This window comes from Leucopleurus acutus (genome assembly GCF_964270905.1).
Source record: "Leucopleurus acutus genome assembly, chromosome: 18".
Lineage (NCBI taxonomy): Eukaryota > Metazoa > Chordata > Mammalia > Artiodactyla > Delphinidae > Leucopleurus > Leucopleurus acutus.
In genome coordinates, this window is record NC_139160.1 from 24606798 (window position 1) to 24625290 (window position 18493).

Consider the following 18493-nt stretch of genomic DNA (forward strand, 5'->3'; position numbering starts at 1 on the left):
TGTTAGTTTTTTTATTTTTTAAACATCTTTATTAGAGTATAATTGCTTTACAATGGTGTGTTAGTTTCTGCTTTATAACAAAGTAAATCAGCCATAGATATACATATATCCCCACATCTCCTCCCTCTTGTGTCTCCCTCCCACCCTCCCTATCCCACCCCTCTAGGTGGACACAAAGCACCAAGCTGATCTCCTTGTGCTATGCGGCTGCTTCCCACTAGCTATCTATTTTACGTTTTGTAGTGTATATATGTCCATGCCACTCTCTCACTTCATCCCAGCTTACCCCTCTCCCTCCCTGTGTCCTTGAGTCCATTCTCCACGTCTGCGTCTTTATTCCTGTCTTGCCCTTAGGTTCTTCATAACCTTTTTTTTGTTGTTTTTTTTAGATTCCATATATATGTGTTAGGGTGCGGTATTTGTTTTACTCTTTCTGAATTACTTCACTCTGTATGACAGTCTCTGGGTCCATCCACCTCACTACAAATAACTCAATTTTGTTTCTTTTTATGGCTGAGTAGTAGTCAATTGTATATATGGGCCACATCTTCTTTATCCATTCATCTGTTGATGGACACTTAGGCTGCTTCCATGTCCTGGCTATTGTAGGTAGAGCTGCAGTGAACATTGTGGTACATGACTCTTTTTGGATTATAGTTTTCTCAGGGTATATGCCCAGTAGGGGGATTGCTGGGTCGTATGGTAGTTCTCTTTGCAGTTTTTTAAGGAACCTCCATACTGTTCTCCATAGTGGCTGTATCAATTTACATTCCCACCAACAGTGCAAGAGGGTTCCCTTTTATCCACACCCTCCCTCTCCAGCATTTATTGTTTGTAGATTTTTTTGATGATGGCCATTCTGACTGGTGTGAGGTGATACCTCATTGTAGTTTTGATTTGCATTTCTCTAATGATTAGTGATGTTGAGCATCCTTTCATGTGTTTGTTGGCAATCTGTATATCTTCTTTGGAGAAATGTCTATTTAGATCTTCTGCCCATTTTTGGATTGGGTTATTTGATTTTTTGATATTGAGCTGTATGAGCTGCTTGTAAATTTTGGATATTAATCCTTTGTCAGTTGCCTCATTTGCAAATATTTTCTCCCATTCTGAGGGTTGTCTTTTCGTCTTGGTTATGGTTTCCTTTGCTGTGCAAAAGTTTTTAAGTTTCATTAGGTCCCATTTGTATACTTTTGTTTTTAGTTTCCATTTCTCTAGGAGGTGGGTCAAAAAGGATCTTGCTGTGATTTATGTCATATAGTGTTGTGCCTATGTTTTCCTCTATAAGGTTTATAGTGTCTGGACTTACATTTAGGTCTTTAATCCATTTTGAGTTTATTTTTGTGTATGGTGTTAGGGAGTGTTCTAATTTCATTGTTTTACATGTAGCTGTCCAGTTTTCCCAGAACCACTTATTGAAGACGCTGTGTTTTCTCCATTGTATATTCTTACCTCCTTTATCAAAGATAAGATGACCATATGTGCATGGGTTTATCTCTGGGCTTTCCATCCTGTTCCATTGACCTATATTTCTGTTTTTGTGCCAGTACCATACTGTCTTGATTACTGTGGCTTTGTAGCATAGTCTGAAGTCCAGGAGCCTGATTCCTCCAGCTCTGTTTTTCTTTCTCAAGATTGCTTTGGCTATTTGGGGTCCTTCGTGTTTCCATGCAAATTGTGCAATTTTTTGTTCTAGTTCTGTGAAAAATGCCACTGGTAGTTTGATAGGGATTGCACTGAATCTGTAGATTGCTTTGGGTAGTATCATCATTTTCACAATATTGATTCTTCCAATCCAAGAACATGGTGTATCTCTCCATCTGTTGGTATCATCTTTAATTTCTTTCATCAGTGTCTTATAGTTTTCTGTGTACAGGTCTTTTGTCTCCTTAGGTAGGTTTATTCCTAGGTATTTTATTCTTTTTGTTGCAGTGGTAAATGGGAGTGTTTCCTTAATTTCTCTTTCAGATTTTTCATCATCAGTGTATAGGAATGCAAGATTTCTATGCATTAATTTTGTATCCTGCTACTTTACCAATAAGCTGTTTCTTTTCATTTCCTTCCTTCTTCCCCTTTCTAGCTCCTTCTCCTCCTCCTCCCTATTCACATCTAGTAACCATGACTACTGTCCTCCAGTACAGAAACCAACAGTTTTTGCCAAGTATAACAGCACTAGCCAACTTAAAATTTCAAAAGGTGCATTTAACAAAATTGCTAGACTCAATTGCCAGTAATAATACATATGACTAAAATATTAACTGACTGATGATACCTCTAATAACTTCAGTGTTCAAAACTGATTAATTTGTTTGCTGACCTTCCCCTATCCCATTAGATTGATCCATGACCGAGAGCTAAGCCTCTATGATGGCTCTAGGCTGCTGAGAGAAGACCGGTATATGCGTTTAAAGGAGGAGCTGCAAATGTCTGATGAGCAGCTACAGAAGAGGTAATTTGGAGTATAGTACTCTTATTCTTATTGTCAAGTGTACCTTTTTAAAAATTATTCTTCTAAACCTAGGGTGAATCCAAGATATCTTTGAACAGCTTAATAATTTGATGTCCTAGACAAGATCATGTTTTGACACTTTTTAATGCTTGAGTTTGCTATCCGAGATGTACTCTGTACTTTCAGCCTTACTTTTACATAAGGGGTTAAACATTTTATAAGAGCATTAGTTGTAAGAAGGTAATCCCTCTTCTGCTGTCTGGAGCAATTCAATTTTGGCCGCAAACTTTGTATTACTTCAGAAAAAACAAAAAGGGAGCCTCACAGTTAATTGGGCCTACCATCCTGGGAAGTGATCAATGATTTCTGGGGTTTGTCACCTGTTGCAAGATTACCCTTTGTGCCTTATTTTAACATTCTTTCCGGAGCTGTAACAACCAAATTCAATGTATGAGATTGGATTGGATCCTGGATCAGGAGATGAAATGAAAACAGCTGTAAAAGACATTTTAGGACAATTGAGAAAGTGTAAATGATATTGAATTAATATTAATTTTCTTAGGTACCATAATGGTACTGTGTTTATGAGGGGGTTGACCTAAAACAAATAGACTCAAATTGTTTCTCCAGCAAAAATGTGTTTATTCAAGATCAACGAAGAACTGCAGTTTAGGATCGCTAACCATGGCAAGCCACGTGCAAGTCCTTATGCAACAAGAAGAGGAGGAAGGACTCTTCTAAAAGGGAAAACAGAAGTCGGGAGAGCTATAGTGAACAAAGAATCCATTGGAGGAATTGAGAGTTCAAAGTGTAGTGGCTTTACATTGGCTGAGTCCTGCTAGTCTCTCATTGGCTGAGCTCTTGCCAGGCAAGAAAAGGAAGTTTTTCTTCTTCCTGTTGGGCTCTGCTATTGTCACAGGGTGTGGGAGCTCCCACTTCTGGCCTTCCGACTACTTAATTGAGGTTTCTGTCTATTGATTTTTTTGCAAGGAGAATATTTCTATTCCTAGGAGCTGTATGCTGAAATATTTAAGGGATAAAATGAAAAGATTTCTACAACTTACTTCCAAATGTTTCAGGGAAAGAAAAGACATGATGAATGGTAACAAATACACACACCACAAAGAGCAAGGGAGAGTGAGAACACAAAGTGGTAAATTCTTAACAACTGGTGAAATCTAGGTGAAGGATTTATGGGTGTTCATATTCTATTCTTTCAAATTTTCTGTGGGTTTGAAAAATTTCAAATTAAGTTAAAAAGAAAGTATTTCTTTGAGCTGCACACTATACTTTCCTTTAGAGGAGGTTTAGCAATTATAAGTAATTTTCTGTCTCATTACATTTCCATGGATATTTTCATGTAATTAGAGATTGTTACTTTGGGGAATTCCTATTTACTTAATTGAATCTTATTTGATTGTAGCTCCCCCTTCCCCAGAAGGGCTTGCTGCCATATTTAAAACAATAGAATCCTACAAATGATAATTACATATATTTCTTATTGTGATTATGTTTTAAGGAGAATTTTTACAACTTTCCTTGGAATTTTTTTCTAGAGTGGAAATATTAAATCTTACTATCTCTGTATAAGTTATTTAAAAATTCACTTGATTACACAGCCATTTATGCTTCTGAGGTGCCTATCATCAGATTCCTCTACCCCACTAGGTGGTTTGGTTGAGTGTTTAGGGAAGCAAATAATAAGGATCCCTCTCATATCACACCTGGGAATTATAACATTCAGCTACTGTACATTATTTACATCACGCATCAGGGAACAGTTGTATTTTCAAGGGGATGAATCAAAGTAATTGGGCACAACTATCAGCAAGACTGCCCATTGGTTTCCCTTAGGACTTAGGGAGCGGTGTCTTCTAGCCAAATGTCCAGCAAATGACAACCGTTTCCTATGAAAAGAACCCAAGTTCTCCCTAATGGTCATAAGCAGTTTTACAAATGAAAACACTTTCAGGATCAAAGTGGCCCTTAGCTTCACGTTCAGGATTTGGCTCAGACTGGTTAGTAGTCCTTCCTTCTCGAAGTGTCCTGTCTTCATCGCTCCTGATTCTCATCACTCCCGTGAATAGAAACCCAGCTCAGTTCTGTCTCAGAAGTCACTCTGAATAGGTGGAGACAGATCAGTGTGCTGCTTAGTTTCCTTCGCTTATTTTTAAATTTTTATTTGAGTTTTTGTTTTTTTAAACAATTGTTAAATATGCCTGAAATTTGATCCAGATAGTTTTCAAGGCTTTTAATGAAAGATGCCAGTTCTCTGTTATCTGTCCTGGGACACTTTTCCTGTTTCCTGTTCCTCAGAGGCTACCACTTTCAACTCTGAGCTGTTTCTTTTGATATTTACCTCCATATCACTAAACAATATACTTTCATTGACATTTTTTGATTCACTTTTCAGTGTCAGGCATTGTCTATTGATTTCCTACTATGGAAAATTACAGTTTAGCTCTCTTTCACCATTCCTCTGCCCACTACACATACATACTTCCTATCTCCTATTTTTCCTAAATATTATGTAATCATTTTGTTTAGAACTTCATTCAGTGTTTGCATTATTATCATGGCACAAGGACTGTACACAGCTGAACCATTCAGTAAACTACAGTTGTTTTTCTTTTCTTATATGCATTTTGTTTTTCCTGAAGTTAGTAATTGCCTGCATATGAAGAGAGGTAGACATAGAAATAAACAATTAAAATGCAACCTTTAAATGTTACAATAGAGATCTCTACATAATGTTGTGGGAACACAGATGAGGAAGTGACCCGCTTTTCTTTTTTTCTTGTTACCTCACAGAGATTTATTAGTGAAGGCAGGTGCTTTAAAAAGTTGGCAAATGTAAACAGGTAGTTTATACTTTATTTGCACCAAAAAAACAAGATTTTCAAATTGGCTTGAATTTTTTTTTTTACAGCTTTATTGGAGTATAATTGCTTTACAATGGTGTGTTAGTTTCTGCTTTATAACAAAGTGAATCAGTTATACATATACATATGTTCCCATATCTCTTCCCTCTTGCATCTCCCTCCCTCCGACCCTCCCTATCCCAACCCTCTAGGTGGTCAAAAAGCACCTAGCTGATCTCCCTGTGCTATGCGGCTGCTTCCCACTAGCTATCTATTTTACATTTGGTAGTGTATATATGTCCATGCCACTCTCTGACTTTGTCACAGCTTACCCTTCCCCTTCCCCATATCCTCAAGTCCATTCTCTAGTAGGTCTGTGTCTTTATTCCTGTCTTACCCCTAGGTTCTTCATGACATATTTTTTTTTCTTAAATTCCATATGTATGTGGTAGCGTACGGTATTTGTCTTTCTCTTTCTGACTTACTTCACTCTGTATGACAGACTCTAGGTCCATCCACCTCATTACAAATACCTCAATTTCGTTTCTTTTTATGGCTGAGTAATATTCCATTGTATATACGTGCCACATCTTCTTTATCCATTCATCCGATGATGGACACTTAGGTTGTTTCCAACTTCTGGCTATTGTAAATAGAGCTGCAATAAACATTTTGGTACATGACTCTTTTTGGATTATGGTTTTCTCAGGGTATATGCCCAGTAGTGGGATTGCTGGGTCATATTTGTAGTTTTTTAAGGAACCTCCATACTGTTCTCCATAGTGGCTGTACCAATTCACATTCACATTCCCACCATCAGTGCAAGAGGGTTCCCTTTTATCCACACCCTCTCTAGCATTTATTGTTTCTAGATTTTTTGATGATGGCCATTCTGACTGGTGTGAGATGATATCTCATTGTAGTTTTGATTTGCATTTCTCTAATGATTAATGATGTTGAGCGTTCTTTCATGTGTTTGTTGGCAGTCTGTATATCTTCTTTGGAGAAATGTCTATTTAGGTCTTCTGCCCATTTTTGGATTGGGTTGTTTGTTTTTTTGTTATTCAGCTGCATGAGCTGCTTATAAATTTTGGAGATTAATCCTTTGTCAGTTGCTTCATTTGCAAATATTTTCTCCCATTCTGAGGGTTGTCTTTTGGTCTTGTTTATGGTTTCCTTTGCTGTGCAAAAGCTTTGAAGTTTCATTAGGTCCCATTTGTTTATTTTTGTTTTTATTTCCATTTCTCTAGGAGGTGTGTCAAAAAGGAACTTGCTGTGATTTATGTCATAGAGTGTTCTGCCTATGTTTTCCTCTAAGAGTTTGATACTTTCTAGCCTTACATTTAGGTGTTTAATCCATTTTGAGCTTATTTTTGTGTATGGTGGTAGGGAGTGATCTAATCTCACACTTCTACATGTACCTGTCCAGTTTCCCAGCACCACTTATTGAAGAGGCTGTCCTTTCTCCACTGTAAATTCCTGCCTCCTTTATCAAAGATAAAGTGACCATATGTGCGTCACCATATCTGGGCTTTCTACACTGTTCCATTGATCTATCTTTCTGTTTTTGTGCCAGTGCCATACTGTCTTGATTACTGTAGCTTTGTAGTATAGTGTGAAGTCTGGGATCCTGATTCCTCCAGCTCCGTTTTTCGTTCTCAAGATTACTTTGGCTATTCGGAGTCTTTTGTGTTTCCATACAAATTGTGCAATTTTTTGTTCTAGTTCTGTGAAAAATGCCACTGGTAGTTTGATAGGGATTGCATTGAATCTGTAGATTGCTTTGGGTAGTATCGTCATTTTCACAATGTTGATTCTTCCAATCCAAGAACATGGTATATCTCTCCATCTATTTGCATCATCCTTAATTTCTTTCATCAGTGTCTTATAATTTTCTGCATACGTGTCTTTTGTCTCCTTAAGTAGGTTTATTCCTAGATATTTTATTCTTTTTGTTGCAATGGTAAATGGGAGTGTTTTCTTGATTTCACTTTCAGATTTTTCATCATTAGTATATAGGAATGCCAGAGATTTCTGTGCATTTATTTTGTATCCTGCTACTTTACCAAATTCATTGATGAGCTCTAGTAGTTTTCTGGTAGCATCTTTAGGATTCTCTGTGTATAGTATCATGTCATCTGCAAACAGTGACAGCTTTACATCTTTTCCGATTTGGATTCCTTTTATTTCCTTTTCTTCTCTGATTGCTGTGGCTATAACTTCCAAAACTATGTTGAATAAGAGTGGTGAGAGTGGGCAACCTTGTCTTGTTTGTGATCTTAGTGGAAATGGTTTCAGTTTTTCACCATTGAGGACGATGTTGGCTGTGGGTTTGTCATATATGGCCTTTATTATGTTGAGGAAAGTTCCCTCTATGCCTACTTTCTGGAGGGTTTTTATCATAAATGCGTGTTGAACTTTGTCGAACGCTTTCTCTGAAACTATTGAGATGACCATATGGTTTTTCTCCTTCAATTTGTTAATATGGTTTATCACGTTGATTGATTTGCGTATATTGAAGAATCCTTGCATTCCTGGAATATACCCCACTTGATCATGGTGTATGATCCTTTTAATGTGCTGCTGGATTCTGTTTGCTAGTATTTTGTTGAGGATTTTTGCATCTATGTTCATCAGTGATATTGGCCTGTAGTTTTCTTTCTTTGTGACATCCTTGTCCAGTTTTGGTATCAGGGTGATGGTGGCCTCATAAAATGAGTTTGGCAGTGTTCCTCCCTCTTCTATATTTTGGAAGAGTTTGAGAAGTATAGGTGTTAGCTTTTCTCTAAATGTTTGATAGAATTCGCCTGTTAAGCCATCTGGTTACGGTCTTTTGTTTGTTGGAAGATTTTTATTCACAGTTTCAATTTCAGTGCTTGTGATTGGTCTGTTCATATTTTCTATTTCTTCCTGATTCAGTCTTGGCAGGTTGTGCATTTCTAAGAATTTGTCCATTTCGTCCAGGTTGTCCATTTTATTGCATAGAGTTGCTTGTAGTAATCTCTCATGATCTTTTGTATATCTGCAGTGTAGTTGTTACTTCTCCTTTTTCATTTCTAATTCTATTGATCTGTGTCTTCTCCCTATTTTCTTGATGTGTCTGGCTAATGCTTTATCAATTTTACTTATCTTCTCAAAGAACCAGCTTTTAGTTTTATTGATCTTTGCTATCATTTCCTTCATTTCTTTTTGATTTATTTCTGATCTGATTTTTATGATTTCTTTCCTACTGCTAACTTTGGGTTTTTTTTTCCTTCTTTCTGTAATTGTTTTAGGTGCAAGATTAGGTTGTTTTTTCGAGATGTTTCCTGTTTCTTAACGTAGGATTGTATTGCTATAAACTTCGCTCTTGGAACTGCTTTTGCTGCATCCCATAGGTTTTGGGTCGTCATGTTTCATTGTCATTTGTTTCTAGGTATTTTTTGATTTCTTCTTTGATTTCTTCAGTGATCTCTTGGTTATTTAGTAGTGTGTTGTTTAGCCTCCATGTGTTTGTATTTTTTACAGATTTTTTCATGTAATTGATGTCTAGTCTCATAGCGTTGTGGTCAGAAAGATACTTGATACAATTTCAATTTTCTTAAATTTACCAAGGCTTGATTTGTGACCCAAGATATGGTGTATCTTGGAGAATGTTCCATGAGCACTTGAGAAGAAAGTGTATTCTGTTGTTTTTGGATGGAATGTCCCATAAAAATCAATTAAGTCCATCTTGTTTAATGTGTCATTTAAACCCTTTGTTTCCTTATTTATTTTCATTTTGGTGATCTGTCCATTGGTGAAAGTGGGGTGTTAAAAGTCCACTACTATGAATGTGTTACTGTCGATTTCCCCTTTTATGGCTGTAAGTATTTGCCTTATGTATTGAGGTGCTCCTATGTTGGGTGCATAAATATTTACAGTTGTTATATCTTCTTCTTGGATCGATCCCTTGATCATTATGTAGCTTCCATCTTTGTCTCTTCTAATAGTCTTTATTTTAAAGTCTATTTTATCTGATATGAGAATTGCTACTCTGGCTTTCTTTTGGTTTCCATTTGCATGGAATATCTTTTTCCATCCCCTCACTTTCAGTCTGTATGTGTCTCTGGTCTGAAGTGGGTCTCTTGTAGACAGCATATATATGGGTCTTGTTTTTGTATCCATTCAGCCATTCTGTGTCTTTTGGTGGGAGCATTTAGTCCATTTACATTTAAGGTAACTATCGATATGTATGTTCCTATTCCCATTTTCTTAATTGTTTTGGGTTTGTTATTGTAGTTCTTTTCCTTCTCTTGTGTTTCTTGCCCAGAGAAGATCCTTTAGCATTTGTTGTAAAGCTGGTTTGGTGATGCTGAACTCTCTCAGCTTTTGCTTGTCTGTAAAGATTTTAATTTCGCCATCAAATCTGAATGAGATTCTTGCTGGCTAGAGTAATCTTGGTTGTAGGGTTTTCTCCTTCATCACTTTAAGTATGTCCTGCCAGTCCCTTCTGGCTTGCAGAGTTTCTGCTGAAAGATCAGCTGTTAACCTTATGGGGATTCCCTTGTGTGTTATTTGTTGTTTTTCCCTTGCTGCTTTTAATATGTTTTCTTTGTATTTAATTTTTGACAGTTTGATTAACATGTGTCTTGGAGTGTTTCTTGTTGGATTTATCCTGTATGGGACTCTCTGTGCTTCCTGGACTTGATTAACTATTTCCTTTCCCATATTAGGGAAGTTTTCAATTATAATCTCTTCAAATATTTTCTCAGTCCCTTTCTTTTTCTCTTCTTTTCTGGAACCCCTATAATTCAAATGTTGGTGCGTTTAATGTTGTCCCAGAGGTCTCTGAGACTGTCCTCAGTTCTTTTCATTCCTTTTTTTTATTCTGCTCTGCAGTAGTTATTTCCACTATTTTATCTTCCAGGTCACTTATCCATTCTTCTGCTTCAGTTATTCTGCTATTGATCCCTTCTAGAGTATTTTTAATTTCATTTTTGTGTTGTTCATTGTTGCTTGTTTCATCTTTAGTTCCTCTAGGTCCTTGTTAAATGTTTCTTACATTTTCTCTATTCTATTTCCAGGATTTTGGATCATCTTTACTATCATTATTCTGAATTCTTTTTCAGGTAGACTGCCTATTTCCTCTTCATTTGTTAGGTTTGGTGGGTTTTTATCTTGCTCCTTTATCTGCTGTGTGTTTTTCTGTCTTCTCATTTTGCTTATCTTTCTGTTTTTGGGGTCTCCTTTTTGCAGGCTGCACGTTTGTAGCTCCCGTTGTTTTTGGTGTCTGTCCCCAGTGTCTAAAGTTGGTTCAGTGGGTTGTGTAGGCTTTCTGGTGGAGGGGACTAGTGCCTGTGTTATGCTGGATGAGGCTGGATCTTGTCTTTCTGGTGGGCAGGTCCACGTCTGGTGGTGTGTTTTGGGGTGTCTGTGGACTTATTATGATTTTAGGTAGCCTCTCTGCTAGTCGGTGGGGTTGTGTTCCTGTCTTGCTAGTTGTTTGCCATAGGGTGTCCAGCACTGTAGCTTGCTGGTCGTTGAGTGAAGCTGAGTGTTGGTGTGAGATGGAGCTCTCTGGGAGATTTTCGGTGTTTGATATTACGTGGAGCTGGGAGGTTTCTTGTGGACCAGTGTCTTGAAGTTGGCTCTCCCACCCCAGAGGCAAAGCACTGACTCCTGGCTGCAGCACCAAGAGCCTTTCATCCACATGGCTCAGAATAAAAGGGAGTAAAAGTAGAAAGAAAGAAAGAAAAAGGATAAAAGAAAGTAAAATAAACTAAGGTAAACTAAAATAGTTATTAAAATAAAAAAATAATTATTAAGAAAAAAATTTCTTTTAAGTAAAAAAAAACCGAAAACGGACAGATAGAACCCTAGGACAAATGGTGAAAGCAAAGCTATACAGACAAAATCTCACACAGAAGCATACAGATACACACTCACAAAAAGAGGAAAAGGGGAAGAAAGTATAAATCTTGCTCTCAAAGTCCATCTCCTCAATTTGGGATGATTCGTTGTCTATTCAGGTATTCCACAGATGCAGGGTACATCAAGTTGATTGTGGAGCTTTAATCCGCTGCTCCTGAGGCTTCTGGGAGAGATTTCCCTTTCTCTTCTTTGTTCTCCCAGGGGCTCAGCTTTGGATTTGGCGCCACCTCTGCGTGTAGGTCGCTGGAGGGCATCTGTTTTTCGCTCAGACAGGACGCGGTTAAAGGAGCCGCTGATTCGGGGACTCCGGCTCACTCAGGCCGGGGGGAGGGAGGGGCACGGAGTGCGGGGCGAGCCTGCGGCAGCAGAGGCCAGCACGACGTTGCACCAGCCTGAGGCCCACCGTGCGTTCTCTCGGGGAAGTTGTCCCTGGATCCCGGGACCCTGGCAGTGGTGGGCTGCACAGGCTCCCCGGAAGGGCGGTGTGGATAGTGACCTGTGCTCGCACACAGCCTTCTTGATGGCAGCAGCAGCAGCCTTAGTGTCTCATGCCCGTCTCTGGTGTCCGTGCTGTTAGCCGCGGCTCGCGCCTGTGTCTGGAGCTCCTTTAAGCAGCGCTCTTAATCCCCTCTCCTCACGCACCAGGAAACAAAGAGCTTGAATTTTTTTTTAAGACAACTAGTAAGTATTCAGCTATCATACAGATACTTTGTGTGTGTGTGTGTGTGTTTATTGAAATATAGTTGATTTACAATTTTAGTTTCAGGTGTACAACATAGTAATTCAATATTTTTATAGATTATACTCCATTCCAAGTTATTATAAATTGTTGGCTATATTGCCTGTGCTGTACAATATATCCTTATATTTTATTTTATACATAGTAGTTTGTACATCTTAATCTTCTATCCCCGTCTTGCTCCTCCCCGCTTCCTCTCCCCACTGGTAACCAATAGTTTCATCTCTGTCTGTGCGTCTGTTTTTGTTTATTTGTTTGGTTTTTTTATTTTGTATTTTTTGGGTTTTTTTAGATTCCATATATAAGTGAAAACATACAGTATTTGTCTTTCTTTGCCTGACTTATTTCACTTAGCATAATATTCTCTAGGTTCATTTACATTGCTGCAAATGGCAGTATTTCATTCTTTTTTGTTGTTGTTGTTATAATTATGTATTATTGTTACCTTTACACCAACTTGTTATGCAGACTAATTTTTTTTAACATCTTTATTGGAGTATAATTGCTTTACAATGGTGTGTTAGTTTCTGCTTTAAACAAAGTGAATCAGTTATACATATACATATGTCCCCATATCTCTCCCTCTTGCATCTCTCTCCCTCCCACCCTCCCTATCCCACCCCTCTAGGTGGTCACAAAGCACCGTGCTGATCTCCCTGTACTGTGCGGCTGCTTCCCACTAGCTGTCTATTTTACATTAGGTAGTGTATATATGTCCATGCCACTCTCTCACTTTGTCCCAGCTTACCCTTACCCCTCCCTGTATCGCCGAGTCCATTCTCTAGTAGGTCTGTGTCTTTATTCCCGTCTTGCCCCTAGGTTCTTCATGACAATTTTGTTTTTTTTACATTCCATATATATGTGTTAGCATACGGTATTTGCTTTTCTCTTTCTGACTTACTTCACTCTGTATGACAGACTCTAGGTCCATCCACCTCATTATAAATAACTCAATTTCGTTTCTTTTTATGGCTGAGTAATATTCCATTGTATATATGTGCCACATCTTCTTTATCCATTCATCTGTCGATGGACACTTCAGCTGCTTCCGTGTCCTGGCTATTGTAAATAGAGCTGCAGTGAACATTGGAGAACATGACTCTGTTTGAAATACGGTTTTCTCAGGGTATATGCCCAGTAGTGGGATTGCTGGGACATACAGTAGTCCTATTTTTAGTTTTTTAAGGAACCTCCATACTGTTCTCCATAGTGGCTGTATCAATTTTCATTCCCACCAAAAGTGCAAGAGGGTTCCCTTTTATCCACACCCTCCCTCTCCAGCAATTTTTGTTTGTAGATTTTTTTGATGATGGCCATTGTGACTGGTGTGAGGTGATACCTCACTGTAGTTTTTGTTGTTGTTGTTGTTGTTGTTTTTGCGGTACATGGGCCTCCCACCCCTGTGGCCTCTCCCGCTGCGGAGCAACAGGCTCCAGACGCACAGGCCCAGCGGCCACGGCTTACGGGCACAGCCGCTCCGCGGCATGCGGGATCCTCCCGGACCGGGGCACGAACCCGTGTCCCCTGCATCGGCAGGCGGACTCCCAACCACTGCGCCACCAGGGAAGCCCCTCACTGTAGTTTTGATTTGCATTTCTCTAATGATAGTGATGTTGAGCATCCTTTCCTGTGTTCTGGCAATCAGTATCTTCTTTGGAGAAATGTCTGTTTAGTTAGGTCTTCTGCCCATTTTTGGATTGGGTTGTTTGTTTTTTGATATTGAGCTGCATGAGCTGCTTGTAAATTTTGGAGATTAATCCTTTTTCAGTTGCTTCATTTGCAAGTATTTTCTGCCATTCTGAGGATTGTCTTTTGGTCTTGGTTATGGTTTCCTTTGCTGTGAAAAAGCTGTTAAGTTTCATTAGGTCCCATTTGTTTATTTTTGTTTTTATTTACATTTCTCTAGGCAGTGGGTCTAAAAGGATCTTGCTGTGATTTATGTCATAGAGTGTTCTGCCTATGTTTTCCTCTACAAGGTTAATAGTGTCTGGCCTTACATTTAGGCCTTTAATACATTTTGAGTTTATTTTTGTGTATGGTGTTAGGGAGTGTTCTAATTTCATTCTTTTACATGTAGCTGTCCAGTTTTCCCAGCAGCACTTATTGAAGAGGCTGTCTTTTCTCCACTGTATATTCTTTCCTCCTTTATCAAAGATAAGGTGACCATATGTGCGTGGGTTTATCTCTGGGCTTTCTATCCTGTTCCATTGACCTATATTTCTGTTTTTGTGCTGGTACCATTCTGTCTTGATTACTGTAGCTTTGTAGTATAGTCTGAAGTCCAGGAGCCTGATTCCTCCAGCTGCATTTTTCTTTTTCAAGATTTCTTTGGGTATTTGGGGTCTTTTGTGTTTCCATACAAGTTGCGAAATTTTTTGTTTTAGTTCTCTGAAAAATGCCACTGGTAGTTTGATAGGGATTGCATTGAATCTGTAGATTGCTTTGGGTAGTATAGTCATTTTCACAATGTTGATTCTTCCAATCCAAGAAAATGGTATATCTCTCCATCTGTTTGTGTCATCTTTGATTTCTTTCATCAGTGTGATAGTTTTCTGAGTATGGCTGTTTTGTCTCAATAGGTAAGTTTATTCCTAGGTATTTTATTCTTTTTGTTGCAGTGGTGATTGGGATTGTTTCCTTAATTTCTCTTTCAGATTTATCATCACTAGTGTATAGTAATGCAAGACATTTCTGTCCGTTAATTTTGTATCCTGCTACTTTATCAAATTCATTGATTAGCTGTAGTTTTCTGGTAGCATCTTTAGGATTCTCTATGTATAGTATCATGTCGTCTGTAAACAGTGACAGCTTTACTTCTTGTTTTCTGATTTGGATTCCTTTTATTTCTTTTCCTTCTCTGATTGCTGTTGCTATAGCTTCCAAAACTATGTTGAATGATAGTGGTGAGAGTAGACAACCTTGTCTTCTTCCTGATCTTAGAGGAAATGGTTTCAGTTTTTCACCATTGAGAATGATGTTGGCTGTGGGATTGTCATGTATCGCCTTCATTATGTTGAGGTTTCCACCCAGACAGACAGGGTTAAAGGAGTAGCTGATTAGGGTTCTCTGGCTCACTCAGGCCTGGGGGAGGTAGGGGTATAGAATGCAGGGCGAGCCTGCGGCGGCAGAGGCCAGCTTGACATTGCACCAGCCTGAGGCACCGTGCGTTCTCCTGGGGAAGTTGTCCCTGTATCACGGGACCCTGGCAGTGGCGAGCTTCACAGGCTCCCAGGTGCTGCGGTGTGGACAGTGACCTGTGCTCGCACACAGGCTTCTTGGTGGCTGCAGCAGCAGCACTAGCATGTCATGCCCGTCTCTGGTGTCTACATTGATAGCCGTGGCTCGCGCCCATCTCTGGAGCTCATTTATTAGGTGCTCTGAATCCCCTCTTCTCGCGCACCCTGAAACAGTGGTCTCTTGCCTCTTAGGCAGTTCCAGACTTTTTCCCAGACTCCCTCCCAGCTAGCTGTGGTGCACTAGCTCCCTTCAGGCTGTGTTTACACAGCCAACCCCAGTCCTCTCCCTGGGATCTGACTTCCGAAGCCCGAGCCTCAGCTCCCAGCCCCTTCCCGCCCCGGCGGGTGAGCAGAGAAACCTCTTGGGCTGGTGAATGCTGGTTGCCACCGATCCTCTGTGCGGGAATCTCTCCGTTTTGCCCTCTGCACCCCTGTTGCTGCGCTCTCCTCCGTGGCTCCGAAGCTTCCCCCCCGCCACCCCTCCATCTCCGCCAGTGAAGGGGCTTCCTAGTGTGTGGAAACCTTTCCTCCTTCACAGCTCCCTCCCATAGGTGCAGGTCCTGTCCCTATTCTTTTGTCTCTCTCTTTTTTGTCTTTTTCTTTTGCCCTACCCAGGTACATGGGGGAGTTACTTGCCTTTTGGGAGGTCTGAGGTCTTCTGCCAGCGTTCAGTAGGTGTTCTGTAGGAGTTGTTCCACATGTAGATGTATTTCTGATGTAACTGTGGGGAGGAAGATGATCTCCAAGTCTTACTCCTCTGCCATCTTGAAGGTCTCTCCCGCCACTCCCTTCTTGTCTGCAAAGTTTCTACAGAAAAATCTCGTGATAGCCGTAGGGGGGTTCCCTTATATGTGACTCTTTTTCCCTTGCTGAGTTTAGAATTCTGTCTTTAACTTTTGGAATTTTAATTATGATATGTCTGGATGTGAGTCTTTTGGGGTTCATCTTGTTTGGGACTCTCTAGGCTTCCTATACCTGGATGTCTGTTTCCTTCTTCAGGTTCAGGAATTTTTCAGCCATAATTTTATCAAATACATTTTTCACCCTTTTCTCTCTCTTCTTCTTCTGGGTTGCCCATAATATGAATATTAGTATAGTTGATGTTGTCCAAGAGTTCCCTTAAACTATTCTTATTTAAATTTTTTTAAATTTTTGTTTCTCTGATTGGGTGATTTCCGTTATTCTGTCTTTAAGATCACTTATGCATTCTTCTGTATCACATAGTCTGCCATTAATTCCTTCTAGTGTATTTTTCATTTCAGCTATTGCATTCTTCAGCTCTGATTGGTTCTTTTTTATATTTTCCAATTCCTTACTAAAATCATTACTGTGTTCATCTATTCTTTTGCTTAGTTCAGTTAACATTCTTATTGCTAATGCTTTGAACTCTTTATATGGTAAATTTTTAATTTCTGGTTCATTAGTTGTTTTTTCAGGTTTTTTCCCTTATTCTTTCATTTGGTACAAGTTACTCTGTCTTCTCATTTTACTTAACTTTCTGTGTCACTATGAAATTAGGTAAAACAGTTACCTATCCCATTCTTGAAGGGGTGCCCTTGTGTGGGAGCATCCCTGTGCAGTTCCCAGTGGGTTTGGTGGGAGAGGTGAATAGGAAGTGAGCGTGGGTCACATCTTTTCCTAGGGTGTGCTGGCAGCCATCACCTTTTCAGGTGATGGGGCTGGAGATGGAGGGGCTAGAGCCAGAGCCAGGTGTGGCCCAGGACTTCTCCTGTTCTATGTGACTGTCATCGCCCTACTGGAGTCAGGGTTGGGTCCCAACATGCTGGAGCAGAAGCCCTGAGGGTCTGGTCTGAGCTCGTTCCATTCCCTCTAAGTGTGCTCCCTCCCCCACTCCCAGCAACAGCATCTTTGCCCTAGAGAGGAGCAGCGCCGGAGCAAGAGGGGCCAGAGCATACCCTTGGCGTGGGCTGGGACGTGGGCTGGGGAGGTCCCAGCCCACCAGTCAGATCTTTAGACTGCTCCTGATGTGGCACCTCCACGAACACCAGTAATGGCCACCCTCACCCCATTCACATGTTGTGCTGGATCTGAGCCAGCTCCATCCCCCGCAGCTCAGCACTCTGCTCTGCAAAGGCAGGCTTCTCCCTCGTGTGGAGCTAGAGCTAGAGGGGCTGGAGCGGGTGCCTAGTGCTGGCTGGGCTGGGCTCTGGGCTGGTCTCTGGAAGCCAACTAGAACCCCAGGCAGTTTCAGTCTGCTTCCTCCACCTTGTTTCCGGGAGTCAGCAAGTGAGTTTGCCTTCTTCACAAGCAGGTCTAGGTTTCTTAGAGCCCTCCTGTAAGTCCCACTGGTTTGCAAGCCAGCTAGGTGGACTTGTCTTCCCAGAGTCAGTCCCCAGGACTGAGGTGCCTAATACATGTTTCGAACTGCTCACTCCCCAGGGAGGATCTCTGAGCCTGTGTTATCCCCCTCTTCTTCTGTGTCCCCTCTCAGGGGCATAGGTCCCAAGCTGATCGCTTCTCTTCCCTTCCTACCCAACTCTGTGTGGATCTTTCCCTTGGGGGTACAAGCGTCTTTCTGCCTGTCTCCAGTTTATTTTCAGTGAGAATTGCTCCACCAGTAGATGTATTATTTTTTTTTTTTTTTGCGGTAAGTGGGCCTCTCACTATTGTGGCCTCTCCCGTTGTGGAGCACAGGCTCTGGACGCGCAGGCTCAGTGGCCATGGCTCACGGGCCCAGCCGCTCCGCGGCATGTGGGATCTTCCCGGACTGGGTCACGAACCCGCGTCTTCTGCATCGGCAGGCAGACTCTCAACCACTGCGCCACCAGGGAAGCCCTGTAGATGTATTTTTGACGTGTCTGTGGGGGAGGTGAGCTCAGCTTCCTCCTACTCTGCCACCTTGATCTCCTCTTCCCAACCTTATTTTTTGTGTATCACTTTTTCATCCCAGACACTTCCTCTGTTGTCTAAATCTCGTCTCGGCACATTCAGGCACATCAGGTATTCTATCAGTTTCATCTTCTGTCCATTTCATCTTTCTCCATGGTATGTTCTCACTAGCCCTACTCTGGATTTGTTGCTCTCCATATGTGTAGCGTACATGTCATCCTAGATCTCTCTCCACTACCAGTCCTCCATTTCCTCTGGTCTTCCTTTCTGCAATTTTCATCAGTTAGATATTGAACCTCCTGGACTGACCTTCTTTTTTCTCTTACGTTCTGTCAATTTGTCAGGACTTTATTGACTTTTCAGAGGTGAGATGTCTAAAATTGGATTCTCCTCTCTGTCTGAAATCTCTCTCCCAGTTGAAAGCCTACTTGCTTTCCTTATCAGCACTCCCCCTTTTTTTAACCTG

The 18493-nt window shown here is 40.6% G+C and overlaps 1 protein-coding gene across 1 annotated transcript in view; it reads left to right on the plus strand.

The window, feature by feature from the left end:
- The window catches only part of VWA8 (von Willebrand factor A domain containing 8), a 370368-nt gene that overhangs the window by 111502 nt on the left and 240373 nt on the right, over positions 1-18493 (plus strand). The window contains exon 14 of the mRNA XM_082859564.1: positions 2336-2449. Within this exon, the coding sequence (XP_082715690.1) occupies positions 2336-2449 (114 nt within the window). The remainder of the gene's footprint in view (positions 1-2335; positions 2450-18493) is intronic.